The sequence below is a fragment of the Lygodium microphyllum genome, chromosome 16 (assembly GCF_053477565.2).
Source record: "Lygodium microphyllum isolate KBCC chromosome 16, Lygodium_microphyllum_v1.1.10, whole genome shotgun sequence".
In the NCBI taxonomy this organism is placed as follows: Eukaryota; Viridiplantae; Streptophyta; class Polypodiopsida; order Schizaeales; family Lygodiaceae; genus Lygodium; species Lygodium microphyllum.
In genome coordinates, this window is record NC_141150.1 from 136,551,315 (window position 1) to 136,571,791 (window position 20,477).

At 36.2% G+C, this 20,477-nt stretch overlaps 1 protein-coding gene across 2 annotated transcripts in view; it reads left to right on the plus strand.

Annotated features, from left to right (window-relative positions):
* The first annotated feature begins 15,056 nt into the window (after window positions 1-15,056).
* The window catches only part of LOC148023478 (lysM domain receptor-like kinase 3), a 77,054-nt gene continuing 71,633 nt past the window's right edge, over window positions 15,057-20,477 (plus strand). The window contains exons 1-3 of one of the 2 annotated variants that reach the window (XM_087695421.1): window positions 15,057-15,841; window positions 16,040-16,438; window positions 18,336-18,478. In XM_087695421.1, the coding sequence (XP_087551547.1) occupies window positions 15,124-15,841; window positions 16,040-16,438; window positions 18,336-18,478 (1,260 nt within the window). In that variant the 5' untranslated portion in view covers window positions 15,057-15,123. The remainder of the gene's footprint in view (window positions 15,842-16,039; window positions 16,439-18,335; window positions 18,479-20,477) is intronic. The other variant, XM_087695422.1, reaches the window with a different exon arrangement.

A 20,477-nucleotide genomic window follows, 5' to 3' on the forward strand; every position in this document is an offset into this window, starting at 1 on the left:
CCTTTCTTTCTATTCTGTGATGCTATATACCTCAAGATTTTGCCTCAAGGCTAAACCTAGCCTTATATTTGTTGTATCATTCTGTAATATTAGAGCATTTTATCCAGTTCTTATACATTGTATTATACTTTACTATATAGAACTTTCCATTATACTGTCTTTTCATAGTAAAAGCATTACCATCAAATTTTATGGTTACACTTTTTATAATATTGCAATAAGCATATGGCTATACAATACTTACAAATACTCAATATGATTTTGCCATAGGATGTAATTTGATTTTCTAACAACACATATCATGATCTTTCATCAATTTATAGATTAGACCATATGCTGTTATTTTATTTAATACAATCTGAGATTTGGCCATGAGGTCAAATCTTTTCTTATAATATAAGAAGTAATTTATGTTATTTTTTCCAATATACTATGAGATTTTGCCATGTGGCCAAATCTTATCCTTAAGCTATCTCTTGGCCAAAATAAGGACTCCTATAGTATCACAATATCTTGCAACCAATCAAGCACTTTGTTCATTTTACTACAAGAATGACATTTTGCCATTTGGTCAAATGCTTTCTTATATTATCAACCCTTGCTTACTTCCAAAAGGAAAGGCTAGTTTCTACTTAGAATTCCTTACTTTCTATAATTTGGCCATGTGGTAAAATCTTGTCTTGCAACAAACGAACCACTTTTTTGGAATTTGATCCCAAAAAATTAAGACTAAATCTATGGTGGGTTCAATCACACAAATTTTGGGTATGCTAGATTTGGTTGTATGGAAAAATGTTCTAAGAAAAACATCTTCTATATTATCTTCAAAAAAGGAAGACCATGTTCTACTTGGAACTCCTTGATTACCTACTATATTTATAGGAAGTCTCGCCATGTGGTCAAAACTTGTTGTGCAACAAACAAACCACTTTGTTTCCATTAATCATTTCTTTCATTTCAATTTTTCATTACTTCCTATAAATATCATATCATTTTGCCACAAATTAGCCACTTTTTCCATTCTACTACAAAATAAAAATTGGCCATATAGTCAAATCTTTCATTTTGTTATCAATGCTAGCATCCAAGAATCCCCCATTCTTGTTTTATTCAGCCATATGATCAAATCTAATCTCATAAATCTTGCAAACCATGAGACTACTTTTTCATTCCATTATAAAACAATATTTGGCTATATAGCCAAATCCAATTTCACAGCATGTTACAACAAATGAATCACTTTCTTCATATGGTTATGAAACTAGATTTGGCCATATGGTTAAAACTAGTTTATAGAAATCATCTTGTCTTGTAGGTTTTGCCATGAGGTCAAATCTCCACCTTTCAAGTGTTTTTCACTTTATCTTATATTGATATCTATGGGATTTGCTACATAGCTATATTTGTTTATATGTGAATCTCATATCAAAATAAATTGCATCCTCCCTTTAACTAGCCTTTAAGAACCCTATGGTAAAAAACCATGGAAAAGTTTCTAATCTGATAGATAAGTCTTATGACTAAATAGGGAGTAATTAAAATGTTAACTTTGGGCCAAATGGAATTGTGAGATTGCTACATAACCACATTGATATATAGGTGGATCTCATATTGGACTAAATCTCATTCTTATATTAAATAGGATTTGACCACATAGCCAAAAATCTTAGCAAAGTTCCTAGAGTATGATCCTTGCATAGGAAACTTACATGGAGAAGAAATCCAATATTAACTTAGGGACAAAATCATCCATGACATTTTCTACATAACCACAATGATTTTTCACTATATCTCATACCACACTCACACTCAACATTTCATTATCACTTGAGCATTTGGTTAAGCCCATGGTCAAGTCTCACTATTAATAGAATTTGATCTTCTCACCGAAGTCCATGGCAAAGTTTTTGCTATATGATTCTTGCAAGAGAAACATAATTAATGCTAACTTAGGGCCAGGATAATCCATGAGATTTGATACATAAGCACACATATTTATGGTTGGATCTCATACCACACTTAATCTCAAATTTCAATATTTCATTTTATGGAAGAGTCCCTTTAGAGTACATTTGTCTTGTATTTCGTAAAATCTTGTGTTGTTGTGTTTTCAATTTTCAACTTAGAAATCTTATACATTTATTTGGGTTTTGTGAATTTTGAATATTTTTAAATCCGCTTTTGTTTAACAACTTTTTCTCTTTGTAGAACTATTCAATGGCAAAGAAAGATAGCACATCCAAAAAGGAGACCCAAACCATTGATGGAGTTAGTGGTGGTTTTGTGTATCCATGGTATGTGGATGTTTATGATAGTCAAGGAAAAAGAGCTGACAATGTTCTCTTATTCACTTTGAAGAGTGATATTGCATTTTTTCAACAAGATGGTGTCATAGAGAAGATAACAAATGGATGTGCTAGGAAAGAGGGAATACCATGTAATCTTGTTAAGATCAAGGGGAAAAAGGTAGTATACAAACTTGATCCTTTGTCATTTCACTTTGCCAGTATTAAAGAGGATGAAGAATACTCTTCGAAAACAATGGGATGGACCTTATTTGAGGAGGTAAAGGACACATAAGACATTATATTAGCATTCCAAGCTGTTCAAAATAGTGAGCTACTTTCCCTATCAAGAAAATGTGATCGCCCCAACAAAAGAATGAAGCTCCAAGATAAACAAATAGACTTGAGATCTTCACCTTCTCCTCAAGAAGAAAATAATTCATGGAATCCCACAAGCTCAAAGTCAAAATCACCTCAACAAAGTTCCTTGTCACAAGCTCTTGTTGTTAGTATGGCTGCTAACACTACTAAGAATCATGCCACTTTACCTTCCATGTTAGAAGTTACACCTGCAAAGCCAATAATTTCTCTTGAGGTCAAGGGAGTAGAAAGAACATTCAATTTTCTTGAAATAGTTAAGAAGAAGGGAAAGAAGGAAGAATCAGGATTTCACATGTTTGAAAAATTCTTTCCATTTGGGCCAACAACACAATTTCCTATTCTCGTTGATAGGTGTTATGAGGCACCTCCTTTGTATGCTTATAGGTCACTATATTGGGATTATGTAGAGAAGCTAACCACGTCTTTCATAAAGACTCCCATGAACCCAGCAACAGCAGCATATCTTATGCCTTTTGTACAAGACAACAATCAGAAGAGACCCATGCATCGTGATGAGGTGGATGCTAATAAGTTGGACACTTATAGTTATTGGATTATATCAGGGCTTCACTCAATTCATGCAGCAAAGATATATATTCAGAGTAATACTACACGTTGTCTAGCAACCAAGCATTTATACACCACAAGAAATGCTAGAATATTAGTTGATTGTCCTGCGGAAATGTGCATTGAGCTTTCACGAATGACAAATATGGAATCACATAATGTTATGAAGAATGCACCTTATGTTGAGCAACTTCAACAATTAAGAGATCAGTGGCTAGCATTTGGTTCTCCACCAAAACCCCAACAAGGGCTTTCTAAGACAAGCTCTCAAAGACTGCCATGGCAGGTAATCGTATATAAGCTTACCTTTTTTTTTTGTGAAGATTAGTGTGATGCTCTTTCTTTTGTTCTATGCTCACTATTTTGATCTTTTTTTTGCAGAGATTTGTGGCATACATTGGAGAAAATTGTGAATCTAGAGATCGCCATATGATTGTTAGCTCCCAAGAAATATTTGATAGTTGGATCAAAATCATGAAGAGATACTCTAGAGGTGAACTTATATCCCAAGAGGAGAGTTCGAGAAAAAAGGGAAGGCAACCTTCTCCTGCTGCATTTTGTTGCCTTATGGGTTTAAAGGATGGAGACATCCTTACACTACAAGAGGAGATCAATGAAGGTCATATCCTTTTTCTTAGAAACAAATGGGATAAGGAAGATATGATTGACATGGAAACAAGGGCTAAGCAAATCAAGCAAGATAGGGTCCTGAAGGAGGAATTAGTCACTCTTTTCAAAGCTTCAGTTCCGAGAAAGTAGCGTTGTGATGAAGACTTGGGAAGATCTTGTTGATGATTATGATATCAATGATGAAGTCTACACAAAGATTTTAGGCATTTGCAATGATTGGGTATCAAAGAAGCTCACACGTGGAGCTGATGCAGGGTCCCTACCAAATGGAGCAAAAGATATTGTGAACTTCCTAATTGGAAAAAAGCAAAATCTTCTTCAATCCTCCACTACTTCCCCTTGGCGTGTATATGTTGTCGGATGCAATCTAGAAACCTTTGATCTTATACATAATGTTTACAGAGATCCAATTACCATTGGGGTTGTTGTTCTAGATGCAGCACATGGGGTTGAGGGAATGAAATGGGACTCTATAAAGTTTGGAAAGGTTGTATCCACTCTACTACAAATGACATGTGAACCTAAACAATTCATGTTGTTATCATTTCTTGATCGAAAGCAAATGGCAACTTTGGAAAATGCTCTTGAAAGCATTTCTTGCAAGTATCGCATGCTAGTTGGTAGTGTTGACTTTCTACCAATGGATAGAACGTTTGCTTTTGGATCTATAGATTCTTTTGTGGTTTTGACATTAGTGACCATGGAGAAAAGCTTCATCAATTTTGAGCGATATATAAACAATGTCAACAAGCCTTCCATTTTGGACTTTGAAGGCTTGGACAAGGAGTGCAATGATGAAGATCTTGAAGAAGAACAAAGGATTGCAAAGGCTGTTTTGAGAAAGAAAATGAAAGTTATGGAAACTACAATCAAAGCATTCAATGATGCTCATGAGGTTGTATTTGATGTATATGCAAGTGGACTTGCATCTAAGGTGGCATTGATAAATCATATGAAGACTATTGCAGTGGTTTGCAACACTCAAGAGCAAAGAGAGATTGAAGCACAATTGTGGAGGGTCTATGAGAGTGCCAAACAAAATTCAAACTCCCAAGAGGTTCCTCCTACTGAAGTTCAAGTTCTTGAAGTACCACCTGAGGGCATAGAAGAATCAAGCCAAGATATAGCAAGTCTAATTATGAAAGAGAAATTAAGGGCTACTTCAGGTGTTTAAACTCTGTTCCTTCTCCTTTCATCAAGGAAGATACATTGATGTAATTTTGATTTTTTTCTTAAGAAGTTACTTCCATTAGCATTTGCAATATTTTCTTTCTTTGATGATATTAATTAAAGAAACTATGTCTTTGGTTTTTTCATTTTTTCTAAAAGGTACCAAGCATGTTTGGTTAAAAAAAATTATTTAAGTAAATATTTTACCAAATCGATATTAAAGAGCTCATTAAAATTTATCATCCTTTGTAAGGATAACTATTTAATTGTAATCTAGTGTGTAAGAATACTTATCATAATGAAAAGTTTGAGCTAGCTATGCAAAATTTACTTAAGTCTATTTTAGATCTTATTTCAATTAAACTCTTATATGTGTTGTGTTATGATCTTGTCATGTTAGTTTTGGTTAGTTTGTCCACATGGTCAAATCTCTTATCTCTTATAGCCTCTTTTACTACATCACTAGTGTATGTCTATGCATGTACCTTAGGATAAGAAAGCCAACAATATATTGCACACCCCAAAAAAGATTCATTGCACCTCCCAAAGGAGTTTTACCTCAGTTATAAATATTGCAACAAAGATTTCTCTCCAATGTATCTTTTGAGATGTGTATATGGAATATTAAGGTAAAATCCTTGTTACAATTCGTGAGTTTAAATATCTATGGGATATAACTAGTTCAATTTAAAAATTGAGTATGTTAAATATTATAATGATAATATAATTTGTGCAACTAATTACAAGAATCTATTGTTAGTATCTCAAGTATACTTATAACTAACGATAAAAAGTAGATATGGAAAAATGACTTTATTAGAATAGATTTTACTTCAAAAAATTTGTCATATATATTTTTTTCACCTCATGATATTACTTTTGATTAAATTTGACCACATGGTCAACTGTCTCTTTTCTTAAGACATCATTTTTTCAGTAGTACCTATTTATGTATTTATCAATGTGAAGTTAAATTGCTTTAGTGTTCTATGCCAGTTTATAGCTAAAAATTTAGGTAGAATGATGAGGAAGTAAATGAATTTGATGTGCTTCTTTTTCTTCTTTGTAACTTCAACTAAGACATCTATGGTTGGATATCTAGCAGATTCAACAACAGTAGAGCACGATGATGTGATTGATGTTTCCTTGATAAGAAATGCAACACAATTATGTGTAATAATTGATCTCAATGGTCTTCTTTTACAGCGATGCTTTGCTAAGTCTAAAAGGTTTCAAAGCTTTCAAATGGGAAAGCAATGGCTTGTTCTTCGACTAGGATGTATGGAGTTTCTTGAAGCCTTATTTGCAAGATTCCAAGTGGAAGTTTGCTCAACAGCTTTACATAAGAATGTCATGGCAGTTATTAAGTGCTTGGAGATCCATGCAAAAAGGAAGTATCATTTCTTCATGATTTGGGGCCAAGAACAATGTCATAGACATCGACTCAAAATCATATATAAGCCAGATAAGATGGGAGTAGATGCAATGTTCAAGCTTCTGAAGTATGTATGGGATCAATATGGAGATGTTTGTCAGCATACCAAGACTATTCTCATAGATGATAGTCCTTACAAAGGATGTCCAAATCCTGTTGAGAATTGCATTTATCCAAAAACATTTGATATTGATCGTGAAGACTCTATCTTGATCAAAGAACTTCTACCATACTTGACTCGCTTAAGCAAATACCATGATGCCCGTGAAGTCATCAAGTTTGATCGATATGGACAGGATCCAATTCAATATGGACATGAATTGTATGCTCAATTCAAGGTTGTCATTGATGAATGGACTAGAGCAGAGAATGATGGTATTTCATCTTCATCATCAGCACCGCACGAGACCATGATTGATAAAGATGGTATATATGTTCAATCTTCAATTACATCTTGCTTCAAGAGACCATCTATTATACAAACATCCGCAACAAATTCTTCACGTCATCCGTCTCTTACATTGAACAGCTCACAATTATCCATGTTGAAGCAAACTCCTTTAGTCTCTACTTTGAAAGATATGGAAGCAATGTAACTTGCTCATGAGTTAGGATATCACAAACATTTCATAAATGGTAGTGCAGCTAAACGTTTTATACAAAATCTACAAAATTTGTATTTTTCCAATATACATTATATAACAAGAAGGCGCTGACTCTATATGGATTAATTTTGACTTTCATAATAGATATATCCCTTACATTAAAGGATTTTGTATGGCTATGAAATATATGCTTGTTTGAAATTTAAAGTGTTTTATGTAATTACCTTGGTGTTTCTAAACACCACCAATATCAATGAGAGAATCTACTTGATGTTTCTTATTGTTTCAATAACATTAGTTAATTGTATTGAAATTTCTTATAAAGTGGTTTAAATCCTATTTTGTACTTTATGATAGTCTACTATACAAACATACTCAACAAATGCCTCGCATCGTCTATCACTTACATTGAACAACTCACAATTATCCATGTTGAAGTAAACTCCTTTAGTCTCTACTTTGAAAGATATGGAAGCAATGCAACTTGCTCATGAGTTAGGATGTTACAAGCATTTCATAAATGGTAGTGTAGCTAAATGTTTTATACAAAATCTACAAAATTTGTATTTTTCCAATATACATGATTAACAAGAAGGCGCTGACTCTATATGGACTAATTTTGACTTTCATAATAAATATATCCCTTACATTAAAGTATTTTGTATGGCTATGAAATATATGCTTGTTAGAAATTTAAAGTGTTTTATGTACTTACCTTTGTGTTTCTAAACACCACCAATATCGAATCTACTTGATGTTTTTTATTCTTTCAATAACATTAGTTAATTGTGTTGAAATTTTTTATAAAGTGGTTTAAATCCTATTTTGTACTTTATAACCATCTACTATACAAGCATACTCAACAAATGCCTTACATTGTCTATCACTTACATTGAACAACTCACAATTATCCATGTTGAAGCAGACTCCTTTAGTCTCTACTTTGAAAGATATGGAAGCAATGCAACTTGCTCATGAGTTAGGATATCACAAACATTTCATAAATGGTAGTGCAGCTATCTACAAAAGTTGTATTTTTTCAATATACATGATGCAACAAGACAGTGACTCTATATGGACTAATTTTGACTTCCATAGTAAATATATCCCTTACATTAAGGGCTTTTGCATGGCTATAAAATATATGCTTGTTAAAAATTTAAAGTGTTTTGTGTAGCTACCTTGGTGTTTTTAAACGCCACCAATATCAATGAGGAGAATCTACTTAATGTTTTTTATTCTTTCAATAACATTAGTTAATTGTGTTGAAATTTCTTATAAAGTGGTTTAAGTCCAATTTTGTACTTTATGTCTTAGCTAACAAATAAGTATTGATTGATTATAAAATTTATGTCTATTTCTTTGGAAACACAAACCATTGGTCAAAGGTTAAATCTTTAGTCTTAGAAAAATCATAAACTTCTAGCTTGGTATATAAATCTTTATTTTATGATATGAAAATTCATTTAGCTAGTCAAAGTGTAAAACTCGTTAATTTTGGCCAAAGTCAATATCCATCTTGTCCATATATTGTTAAGATAGATAGAAATTTTGAATAAAAGATATTTATATATCATGCATATACATACAAAAAATGTAAATGGGGTGAGCAATTATTTGACATACTTGTGTCTATTGGTTTACACAAAAAAAGAACCATCACATCATAGGTTATCCAAACTTATTATGATATGGTATTAGATCAAGTTATTAAACCACACCTAGTTAGTGGTGACTCTTTTAATGTCCTAGTTCATGAAACTTATACATGTCACTTTAAATGATGCTATATCTAAAAGAAAAAACTCGTATTATAATATCTTCAAATCCATAACATTATAAATTTTGGCCATGATAATATATTTTCATACAATGTTTAAGGCTCTTGTATTCTAAATTCTCTCTCCACTCCATCAAACCTTTGTATTCTTACATTAAACTTGGAAATTTCCTAGGTATACACTAATTAAGCCTCCTTGATGTTTCCACCACCATACAACATCATATTTTGTTAGTATGCTAGAAAAGATAGAGGTGAAATCCGAATCTCGTAACAGCCACATAGCTTACATTCATCATTTAAGCTCTCAAGATGTGTGATCTCATATTTGTAACATACAAAGTGCCCTTTAAAGATAAACAAAACATAGTGCTCTCTTTCATTCACAAAAGTAAGACATTCATTCAAAGTGGGACTTGGGAAATTCCCAAAATCTCTAATATGGTGTTTGCATGCATTTGAGCTTTAGTGCAATTCCATGAAGCCTGGGTTTTCATTCAACGATGATAAAAAAGCATAATCCATAATCTCAATAGTGCAATCAACCAGCAACCTATAATATTACCATCACATTGACACATGATATCCAATTGCACCGAATCATGAATATTTGTAGCCCATTGATCCTACTACAACATTACATATTTCAACAATCCTATTTTATAAACCACAATCAAATCTTCTTCAAATATTTTCTTCTTCACATGCCTATTAGCCCATGCGTGTCTATGGAATTGAGCCACTCTTGAAATTTAAGCTGCAAGAACTCTATCTTCCTCAAATTCAATAACTATGCTAAATGGTATTGCACGAAGTTCCAACTTATAATCCATAGCATTTCGCAAGATAGGCACCACAAATTCCATAGAAACAACAGCTTCAAGGCCATTCATATGTGAAAGGTGTTAGTATTGTAGATACCTTGAATGATGTCTTGAATGACCAAAGTGCAGTCCAACTTAGTAACCTAGTCCTTCCTATTCTCCTCCACAATCTTTTTCAAAATACAAAGTAAAATCTTATTAGAAATCTCCACTTGACCATTTTCTTATGGGTGATATAGAGTCAACTTCTTATACAAGATCATATACTTAGAGGTTAATTTAGGAAAACTTTTTTTAGAGGTTAATCAAGAGGTTAATTTCTACCACACTAACTAGTTCAATAGGACATCTAAACCTAATCATAATGTTCAAATTCATAAACTTTGCCATGCTACCTACTATATTATCTTGCAAAACTTGAGCTTCCATCCACTTGATGTAGTAAGTAGTGCAAACCAAGGTACACTTGTTACCAATCCTTTGAGAATAGGTTTAATGGGTCTAGAAAAATCAATACCCCACTTTCAAAATGGCTCCAATGGAAAAATTGGATGATCTTGCATCCTATATCTATCTATGGGTTGACCCTTCTTTAAGCATTGAAAACATTCCCTTGCATATTGATGGGCTTTTTTTAGGACTGTTGACTACCATAATCCATCTTGTAAGATCTTTCTTTCTATTATTTCTCTTGAAAAATGGTTTCCTAATAAACGAGCTTGTGCCTCATGAAGTATAACTGGCTACTCACACTTAGGGACACATCTCCTTAAGATATTACTAGCTCGAGTCTTTGTATAAAATGTTGAGTATGACTTGATAAGATCTGACTTTCAAAGCCGATTTCCTCCTTTGATTAATAGATACATATGCATTCATTAGTCCTTCCGCTAAAAAATGAAGCAATTGATCATAGCACGAGTTAGGATAACAACTTTGTATCACACAAGTGATGAGGTATACCAACTTTAAGATCATCATTCTCAAGTATACGCAAATAATCCACCACTACATGCTCTTTTCTTGGAGTATGAATAATCTTGGAATCAAATTCTTGCAATAATAACATCCATCTAGCCAATCTTCTAATGATTTGAGGCTTGTTAATCAGGTACAATAAAGCTTGATGATCAACATAAAAGATAACCTAATTTCCCAATAGATAATATTGCTTGAATTTCTAAAGGGAATAAACCATCTTTAATGCAACCCTTTTAGTAAATTTAAATAATTTTTATCTACTAAACTCGATATTATGCTTGTATAATAGTGTAATGTCCCCACCATTACTTAGTTTATTTAATAAACAATGTGCATATACGTTCCAAAATTTGATTTACGTTGAAAACAAAATTGTAAAGATTGCACATTTTTAAAACTAGCTCTAACTATGAAGATAATTGATAAGGTATTATATGCCAGTTCATGGAAGGAAGGATTGGGAAAACCTCCCAAGACAAGCTTATTAAAACTATGTTTGTAGTATAGAACAACAAAAAGAACTAGCCTAGTGGATAGTCACTTGGCACTTAAGTGCACTTGGGTGACGATACTGCTAGGATGGGTGACCTCCCGAGAAGCTTTTCCTACAAGCTGTGGGAGCTTCTCGTGTGTAGCCAACGCCACCAACGAAGCCTTTCTAGCCCATTGCCAAGTATGCCAAGGCCAAGATGCCAAGGTCTATGCCTTGGTCGCTGCCTTGGAGTGATGCCCACCTAACAACGTGACACGCGGTGCTCGTCGTATATTCGTATATTCTTTATCTCCATGCTACGTTCCAAAAACGGAGCCCCTATTTGACATCATCGATTATGTCATAAAAAATGCTAAAAGCAAGTGTTCTCTCTTTACTCCCCTTCCTCCCCCGGTGATTACTATATAAAGAGGGATAGAGCATCACGTAAAAACAACAACCCATGCAAAAGTCTCTCCATTATTGGTGTGACAAAGCTTTGCTACAATCAACCTCTCTCTCTCTCTCTCTCTCTCTCTCTCTCTCTCTCTCTCTCTCTCTCCACACCTACGCAAAAGTGCTGCTCAAATCCATCAAGCTTCTTCCATGGTTCCCAAGAGACGTTGGGATGCTGAGCGAGGTTGCACTCTGAGAGCTCCCCAACGTGAGTAAATAGCCGATGTTGAAGCGCAAGCAGAAGTTACCCCCAAATCCATTTAACCCAAAGGACCGGTTATTCCACAACAAACTGAGGTTGTGGTCATACCCTGTAATCACGATGGATGTTCGAATGAAGATAATCATGTTTAATACATAAGAAATGGATTACTTTTAAGCTATTAACCCTACAACTACCTAAATTTTCTATTTTATGCTCAAATGAGGGATACGTTAGTAATGTTAGAAAAGCCCATAGGATAAGTCTGTTACATAGATTATGATTAGTTAGAACGTACTTAAACTTCTAAAAACACGTTAGTATTATCGATTGCTTTTTAGGAAAGGTCGGTTTTGGCTCCCCTTTCACATTCAAGTTGACTTCCTAAACTTCATCTTTCACAAATCTTGTAAATGATTTCTCATGGTATGCTCATATCTTTACTCAACTTGAATAATTGCTTTTTTTCCTTCCTCATTCTGAACATCTAAACTATCTAGAGGTTGAAATTCTTTAGTGCCCTGAAGTTGAAGTTCCTTTTTCTATCCAGGATCATGTAGCTTATACCTAATATCTTAAAATATTTTATTAAGCTTAGTCACTGAACTTCAAGCTACTCTTGCCCCCCTCAAAATGCTATTCATGATATGCTACAAACTACTCAAAAGCTCCCCTCCAAGCAATTTGCTATTTAGGAATTGCATTTCCAACATTGCTAAGCTGCTCTTGATATGCCTAAATAATGCTATCTACATCTATTTCAAATACTAGTATTATAGAATTGCCTGAAGAAATATTTCCTTCTCCTCATTCCCTACTTCATCCATCCAATTTATGGTTTGTGCCATAAATGACCTGGACTTATTCTTCATAGTGACTTTGTTTATTGTCGATAATTTGATCTCCTTTAAGCCTCGGGGAATCCAAACATAGTCTCCATTTCAAACATACCTTAACTTAGCCAAATTGAACCATGGCCTACCTAGAAGCATAATATGGTAAGATTCCCCAAGTTCAATCATTTTAACACCACAAAACTAGCTTTGAACTTCAAGGCTACAACTTTGAATTATTAGTTTTTCAAAATGCTTAATCGCTACATTTTCTTTGATCAACCATCTTGATCTAAAATGGAGTCCATATTAACTCACTTTGTTTATTGGCTAGATATGTTTCTTTAGGGAGAATATTCACCCCTAATCCTCCATCCAAAAGATCATCATATCTCTTTCCTCCATATTTCTCTTGGGGATAGTAGAGACTTGATGGTCCACCACTTCCTTTGGAGTGGCTACTACTACCTGACACTCAAGGAGCTTAATGAACATGCAAAGTTTTTTCCTCAAAAATATCTTTTTTTTGCCTAATTTTTAAGAGAAGCTTCTCTTTGGATCCTAGAATCAAGCCCAATATTTGATTCAACTTGTCAATTGCAAAGAACACCTTGCCAAAACTTGAAAGAACTCATTAGAGCATCCTTCCTCCAAGTTTCCTACACTCATATCTTCAAGTTGATAACCTTTTGGATTAGGAGTCAATTTTTTTTGCCATTCCTAATCATCCAAGTCTTCAGGTAGTGACTTTTTTGCCTTCTTTTGCAACCTATTCACTTGCTTAGTAGCCATTTTCTTGGCTCCCTTTTGCTTTTCCCAATCAACATTCTCTTGAACTTGACTTCTAGTTACTACTAATACTAGGGGTTCCTCGTGACATTCTTCAACTTTAATAAATTAGAGCAATTAGATTGCACATGCATAGTAGCGACATTCATGCTACTTGACAATTTACTCTCTCTTGATACTCTTCTTCTTGATGACTATTTTCTCCTAAAGTAGTACATCTTTAGGATGCTTTATGTGCTCATTTTGATCAGGTAAGTCAATCAAGAATGTTGCAACTTGGGCAAGAGGAGGTGCTCCTGCAAGTCTTCCATTATTGTGGTTCCTTGCTATTGCATTCCTGCCATGCTCATAAATGGCAACTTGCATGTATAGGTGCAAGGCGATGAGGAGGAAAAGGATATTGGTACATCCAACAATACTAAATCTGAGGAGGACTTTGTATAGTGCATGATATATTATAGTTTCAACCTTATCTATTTGTATAGAGGATACACCTTAGTTTTTCATTATCATTGTTTGCAATTCAAGTCGAATAATTATAGCTTTGAAATGTATATGTACATCCGTAAGTACTCATAAATAATATTGATCATTATTTGGCCAATCTCATTATTGTATCATATTGGAGATGTATGTTGTGTTGCTTAATGTATTCTTGAATACGACATCACATGCATTATTCTATTTTAAGTGTTGATTTGATTCCTCATGGTGTACTTCTTGTTTAGAAAACTATTGGACTCATTGATTGCTTGATTGCAACTCCATTTTGAGCTACAGTTCTACAACCAGCAACTCTTGTTTTGTAAATCACGAGAAAATAGCATGTATATATTTGTAGCAGTCAATGATTCAAATTCTAGACCGAGTGCACTTATAGAGTTGTAATTTGAAGGGTGCATGAGCGTGCAAATAGATGTGCCTGTAAGTTTTCCTTGTACTCAAAAAATGCATCTATTGCTTCACCTAAAGCCACTTTTTGTTGTAGCATTTATGAATTACATTCATAAAGCTATCATTTTCTTCATTGTGATTGTGCCAAGTGATCAAATCGTTCATATTTCTTTGTTTGCACAAACCTTAAGCAAGAAATGTTAGCATCACAAGTGTGCAATTCAAGCAAGTTCAAATAAGCTTATACTCCACATCAATTTCACCTTGTGATTTTATCACTTATCTTAATCACATTGGTTAGCTCATGTCAAGATCCCTACCAAACTTTGGTCCATCACCTTATAAGTTTCATAATCCATTACTATTTGAATAGTCATACGTCCTCCCTTGTAGGAAAACTTCATTACAGCCTTGACCTCACAACAGCGTTGACCACACCGAACGATCATCTACGAGCATGGCTCGGATCTAATCTTCAGAATCGATTGGGCATGATCGGCAAGCACGTAAAAATTTGCAGCCGTAGCTGCACGTGCAAAATCGAAAGTCTAATGGTCGTGGGGGGTCTTTCCCATTGTTGTTACGCACATTATTGTGAAGAGCAAGCGACGCATAATATGCGATTCACGAAACGGACAAAAATGGAGCGGGAGAGCTGATTGCCGGCATTTTTCGTCCTATACGCTTGGGTGAAATGGCCTATGGAATCGACCGGCCGAGAGCCTCCAGCTGCGCTTTCGGCTTGGGCACGTCGTCTGCTCGCTGCGAGACAGAGAGAGAGAGAGAGAGAGCAGTGTAGTGATCGCGCAAAAAGACGTCATGATTGTGCAGGGTCGAATTTTCTTCCTGCTAAGCGCTGCAGCTGCACTACTCCTGGCAACTGCTCACGGAGCAGATATCAGATTAAGCGGTCATGTCGAGCGGCCGCGGGTGCTGGAGTTGAACCCCCCGCTGCGTTGCAGCAGCCCGGGCTCCTCTTGCTCCGCCTATCTCTACTACCCGTTCGAGTATCTGAATCGGACGGCGGAGGAAGCGGAACAGATCTTCGGCTACAGCAGCGGCGACTTCACCGTGCAGAGGTACACGTCGTTTGAAGATGCGCTGGATCAGGCGGGCCAATCGCCTCACCCGGCCAGGACCTTGAAAGCTTTTTACGTCGGTGTGAACTGCTCCTGCGCCAATTCGACGTCCTCCAATGCCCTGGTCTACTCAGCTCACTCTTTTTACCGCCGCACGAGTAATACCCTCCTCAGCGACTACGGCGGGCTTGCGTGGGCGGCCACGCCCCAGCTGCCGGGCGGCGGACAATACGTATCCCTCCTTTGTGGCTGCCGCTTCACACCCGTCCCGCCTCCCGCTCCTCCTCCTTACAAGTACCTCCTCACCTACCGCGTTGGACCCGCCGACCTCCTCCACACCCTCGCCATCCGGTTTGGCAGCTCCCTGGACGCCATCCTCGCCGCTAATCCCAGCATCACCGACGTCTATAACATCTCCACAGGCACCATCGTTTACATCCCCATCAACGCCACTATCGGTAAACTCCCAGCAGCCTCAATAATGTATTAACCGGCCGGTAATTATCGTCGTCTGGCAAAGTAACTCGATTCGGCAAAATGAGTAATAATATCGCACGTCCGTGACCTTGATTAATATTGCAACTGCATATCATCAACCTCCCAGGAAATTAGTGCTAATTTATGTTGCTGGTTCTTGTCTTAATAATTGGTTGCAGCTGATGCAATCATAAAGAGAAACCTTCCGCCACCCGTAAACGACAACGATGAGGTGGGCAATGCTGGCGGCCCAAAGAGGCACATCATGTCGGCCGGCACAATCGCCATTATAGTCTCCTCTGTGATTTTGTTCTTCGCCATTGTCGGCTTAGCTTCGTTTTGCACTTTGCAAATGACCAACAGGAAGGGATCCACATTCACAACGACATCAAAGCAAGGAGGTCGAAATTTACGAGGCGCATTCAAAGCATCATCGCCTTGCCTTGGCAGGACGGAGCAGACGAAGCTATTCCTATCGCCACCTTCCCTCCTGGCCATCGCCTCCTCACCCTCAAGTGCTTTCCAGTCCAATTACAAAGATGGGGTGGCAGGTGCCAACCGGCGTAACCTTGCTAGAGGTATCCCGGTAAAACCACAAACTGCTTTCACAAGATCTTTTACCATTGAGGATTAGCAAATTCTCTATAATGCGAAGTTGCATTGATAATAATAAGATAGTTACATCATCCGCCATCAGTCGGGAACCCGGCGTAGCTAACGTTAGCTAGCCAACTTTCCTAAAATCCCCAAGTAAGCCGCTTTGTAATGCTTGCACAAGCATTTGAAAGCCATACAAGATTGCTTGTCCAAAGAAGACCAAAATAAAGATTTGCCAAAACACTTATCATTTATGTGTCGCCAGATAGCTCCTATTGCAATAGCCCTGATCACATTCTAGAAGTGCATTGAGCCTTCGTTGACGCAACTACCCTCTCCAAAAGGGATAGTTTTGGCCAAAATGCTGCCATGAAAATCAGCTGCCTCCACCCCCTCCTTGAGCTCATTCCAAAGATTGCACCTCAGGGCAATCCCACAGCAAGTGCTTCATTGTTTCACCATGCCTCTTACACATGCCACAAATATTGGGGAAATTCCTTAACTTATTAATCCTCTTCCTTATAGGGAATCTATTCATAATAGTTTTCCAAAGCACTAGTTTTCCTCACTCTCATTTTCCATGTTCTTAGTTTAGTGCATGTAAACCTTGAAGATAAGTCGCATTAAGCAAAGTCCTTTGCCTTGTGGTAGTCAATCAAGAGCTTGCCGCTTTGCATTTGGAGGCAACCTAGTGGCTAAATTGGCATGATGTTGTAACAAGGAGGCCATGAGTCCTTTTGGGTTAATACCTCACACACTCACATGCTCTCTTCTTCATTTAGGTCTCAATGATGCTTGATCACATCCATGGTGAGCCAACAAAGGCAGTCGCTGTCCCATGAATCATTCCATCCCCTAATGCCTTTGACTTATAGCTTCCTCGAGAGCTTGGGCTTCTCTTTGATTGAGGCAAATGCACTCTCATAAGCTCTCTCAATAAGCTCGATTACTAGGTTGACACTTGAGTCACCCTTGCTATCCTCTTTGCCACAACATTGAGCACCTTTTATTCTATCCATTCAAACCATGACTAGTTTCTGGCCTGATATTGCACCTAAGCTTGTCATTACGTTATACTTCAACAATATTGGGAAATTCGCGTCAACATGTTTCCAAGCCTAACTTTCATCGATGTAAAGAGTCATAGCATGGAATCTATTAGTCTCCCATAAACAATCAAAGAGATTAGCATCATCTACATCAACCAATCTATGCCATGGGCCTATCCTAATTAGTGTAGTACTATTTCGTAGATACATTAGAATGATGCTAAATCATTGCAAATTGTTGTGCTAATGTACTCTCTAGAGCAACTCTCATCACATAACATTGGTTCCACAATTTTTTCACACAATTAGCATTCCACCTAAAACTCAAGAAGGAGAATCAATTTATAATGCCATAATTAGCTCAACCAAGGCCAATATTCCTCCTACACTCTATTCCCTAAAGTGCTTCATCTTATTCAAGTAGCATGCCATTCCTCCTTTCCTCATAGCAAAATCCCCTAAAATTCTAGATGTTGCAATATTCTTCATGACAATTAAGAGTGAGCTACTCATTAGTAGACCTAAGTGATCCAATGTGGCATAATTTGGTAGTCCCTTATAATTTCCTAGCCAATTTTTAAGGGAAATTTTACACTTTTCTAAAATTTTCCGTCTCCTTAGGAATTAGAACTACTTGCCAAATTTTCAATAACTTATTTGCTTTACTCATAAATCATTAATGCAAAAATAGCCTTAAAATTTACCATTACGATGGTATCCTCACCAATTTTCATTGTTAATGATTTGACATTAAACCTTTGAATAAAACTTGCTAAATAATAGTGTTACTGGGTATTCTTGTTAATTTATTGATGACCATTCTTTGCAGATATGATGTCTGATGTTCTCTACTTTGAGAGGCCTATCACTTTTACAATGGAAGAGGTTGTTGTTGCTACAAGTAATTTCACATCTAGGGTTCTTGGCCAAGGGACTTATGGGATCCTTTTTCATGGAGTATTACGAGACCGTGTAAGTTTTTCATCTCCTTTGAAATATCAATCAACTAGGACATCATAATGTAAAAAGAGTGCACCTTTGTTTTAAAGAGCTACCATTTTCCAAAAGTACTCAAGCACAAGGAACAAAAGCTTGAGTGAGTAAATCTCGATTCATAGTAAATTGTTATGCTTTAAGAAAAAAGTTGAATAATTTTTCAATTTCTTTCAATATGTGACACTTTTAATTTGACTTACTAGTCCTTATTTCGTTAAAAAAATAAAGATTTGTTGCCTTTCAAGCTTTAAAAGCCTCGATCACACATTTGTCAGTTGATTATAAGATGACCCACACTATTAGTAATGAACACCAAGAGCATTCATGGTGCAATAGCATGATTGACAACAAAGCAAGATGCAGAGGTAGTGCACCTCCTTTCTTCTTCTTTGCCCTAGTAACTTCACAACAAAAGAAAGATACCATTTTGAAGGGGAAGGTGAGGAGTCCAATGTGTTTGCTTCAAATCAAGAGATCAACAAAGTCTTCACAAATGTCTCTCAAGCATTATGGCATTTGACGTAAATATACACAATATTATATTAAAAGAGTTTACAAGGATGTCCAAGTTTAAATCCTTAAGTGTCTCTTCATCTTGGAACTTCATTGCCTTTTAACTACTTTTTATTTATTTATTTAACTTTTAGCAGGCCTAAGACTTCTAAACAGGACTTAACAAAATGATTTGATGGATCAAAGTAGAGCTAAGGTTTCCCCCTATAGACTAAGTTGTTCCTCCCTTCCCACAGTATTTTCAATATAGAAGTCATATTATCTATTAGAGATCAAATATCACAAGTGACATTCTTACCCTTTTGTCCAAGAATGGCTATCTTCCAAGAAACAAGTTGTGGAGCTAGCAACCAACTCTGAACTTTAAGCCAGCAGACCTTCCTAACACATGGATTGACCCCAAAAAGGTGAAACAGATTGTCATCAAAACTTTTACACATCGAACATATACTATTCACTTGCTTCATTTGCAATCACATCCTTGGTAGGAATTTTTCCTAGGATCACCCTCCTCCATAGCATCATATTGAGCCTCATAAAGGGAGTTGTGTTCCAAGAAAATAAGACTAAGGATCTTAGTTTCTAAGCCAAAAGTGTGTGATGATACTTGACGCAAAAGGCATGTGCCTTGGTGATCCAATCTTTTGTGTGCATTTCAGACAAAGATCTCATGTTAGCTACCTTAATCTCACCAATTGAGAATTGATTCCAGGTGAAGTTGATTATATGGTTGGGAGAAGATGGTCAATCTTCTTTATCCCTAGAGAAAAAATTAGTTAGCTAGTCGAGTTCCTTATCTATGAGTAAAAAACTTGCCCTAGACCTCATTAATGGGGAGCTAATCCAAACTCTTTTGATCCTACAAATCTAACCAAACCACAATCCCTTTATTAAAAATAGATATAATGCTTTCTTGGGTCCATGCCAAAAGAAATAAGGATCATCAAACACTACCTCTAGAGTAAACCAAACTAAGAGATTAAGCGAGCAGTCTCCTCTTGCAAGGGGGGTCCCATTCAATGTTCAATAGAAGCCAACATCAAGTAGTCACAATGAGTTAAGAGTCTTTGATTTTGACTCTCTTGTCATTGAAAAGGAGTCAATGAAACCACCCCAGTCCCAACCACTTTTTTTTTCTTTATGAGAGCTTGTGAAATCCAATTATGCATGAGAATAGCCCATGGTTACATGGAAGAAGCTAGCTTTTGCAGTCACTTAATACTAAATTTAGCTACCCTATCATATAGAGCACAAATTCCCAATCCACCAAGACATTTCCTAGATTGCACTTGAGCCCAAGACACAAAGTGACAAGAGTGTTTTTCTTGTTGATGCCATTAAAAATTGCCAAAAAAATTTCAATATGATCCCAATAAGATTTAGCAAAGGGGGAAACCATAGAGACAAACATCAAATATGACTATGGAACATTCTTAAGAGCCTTTAGGGAGGGGCAAACTTT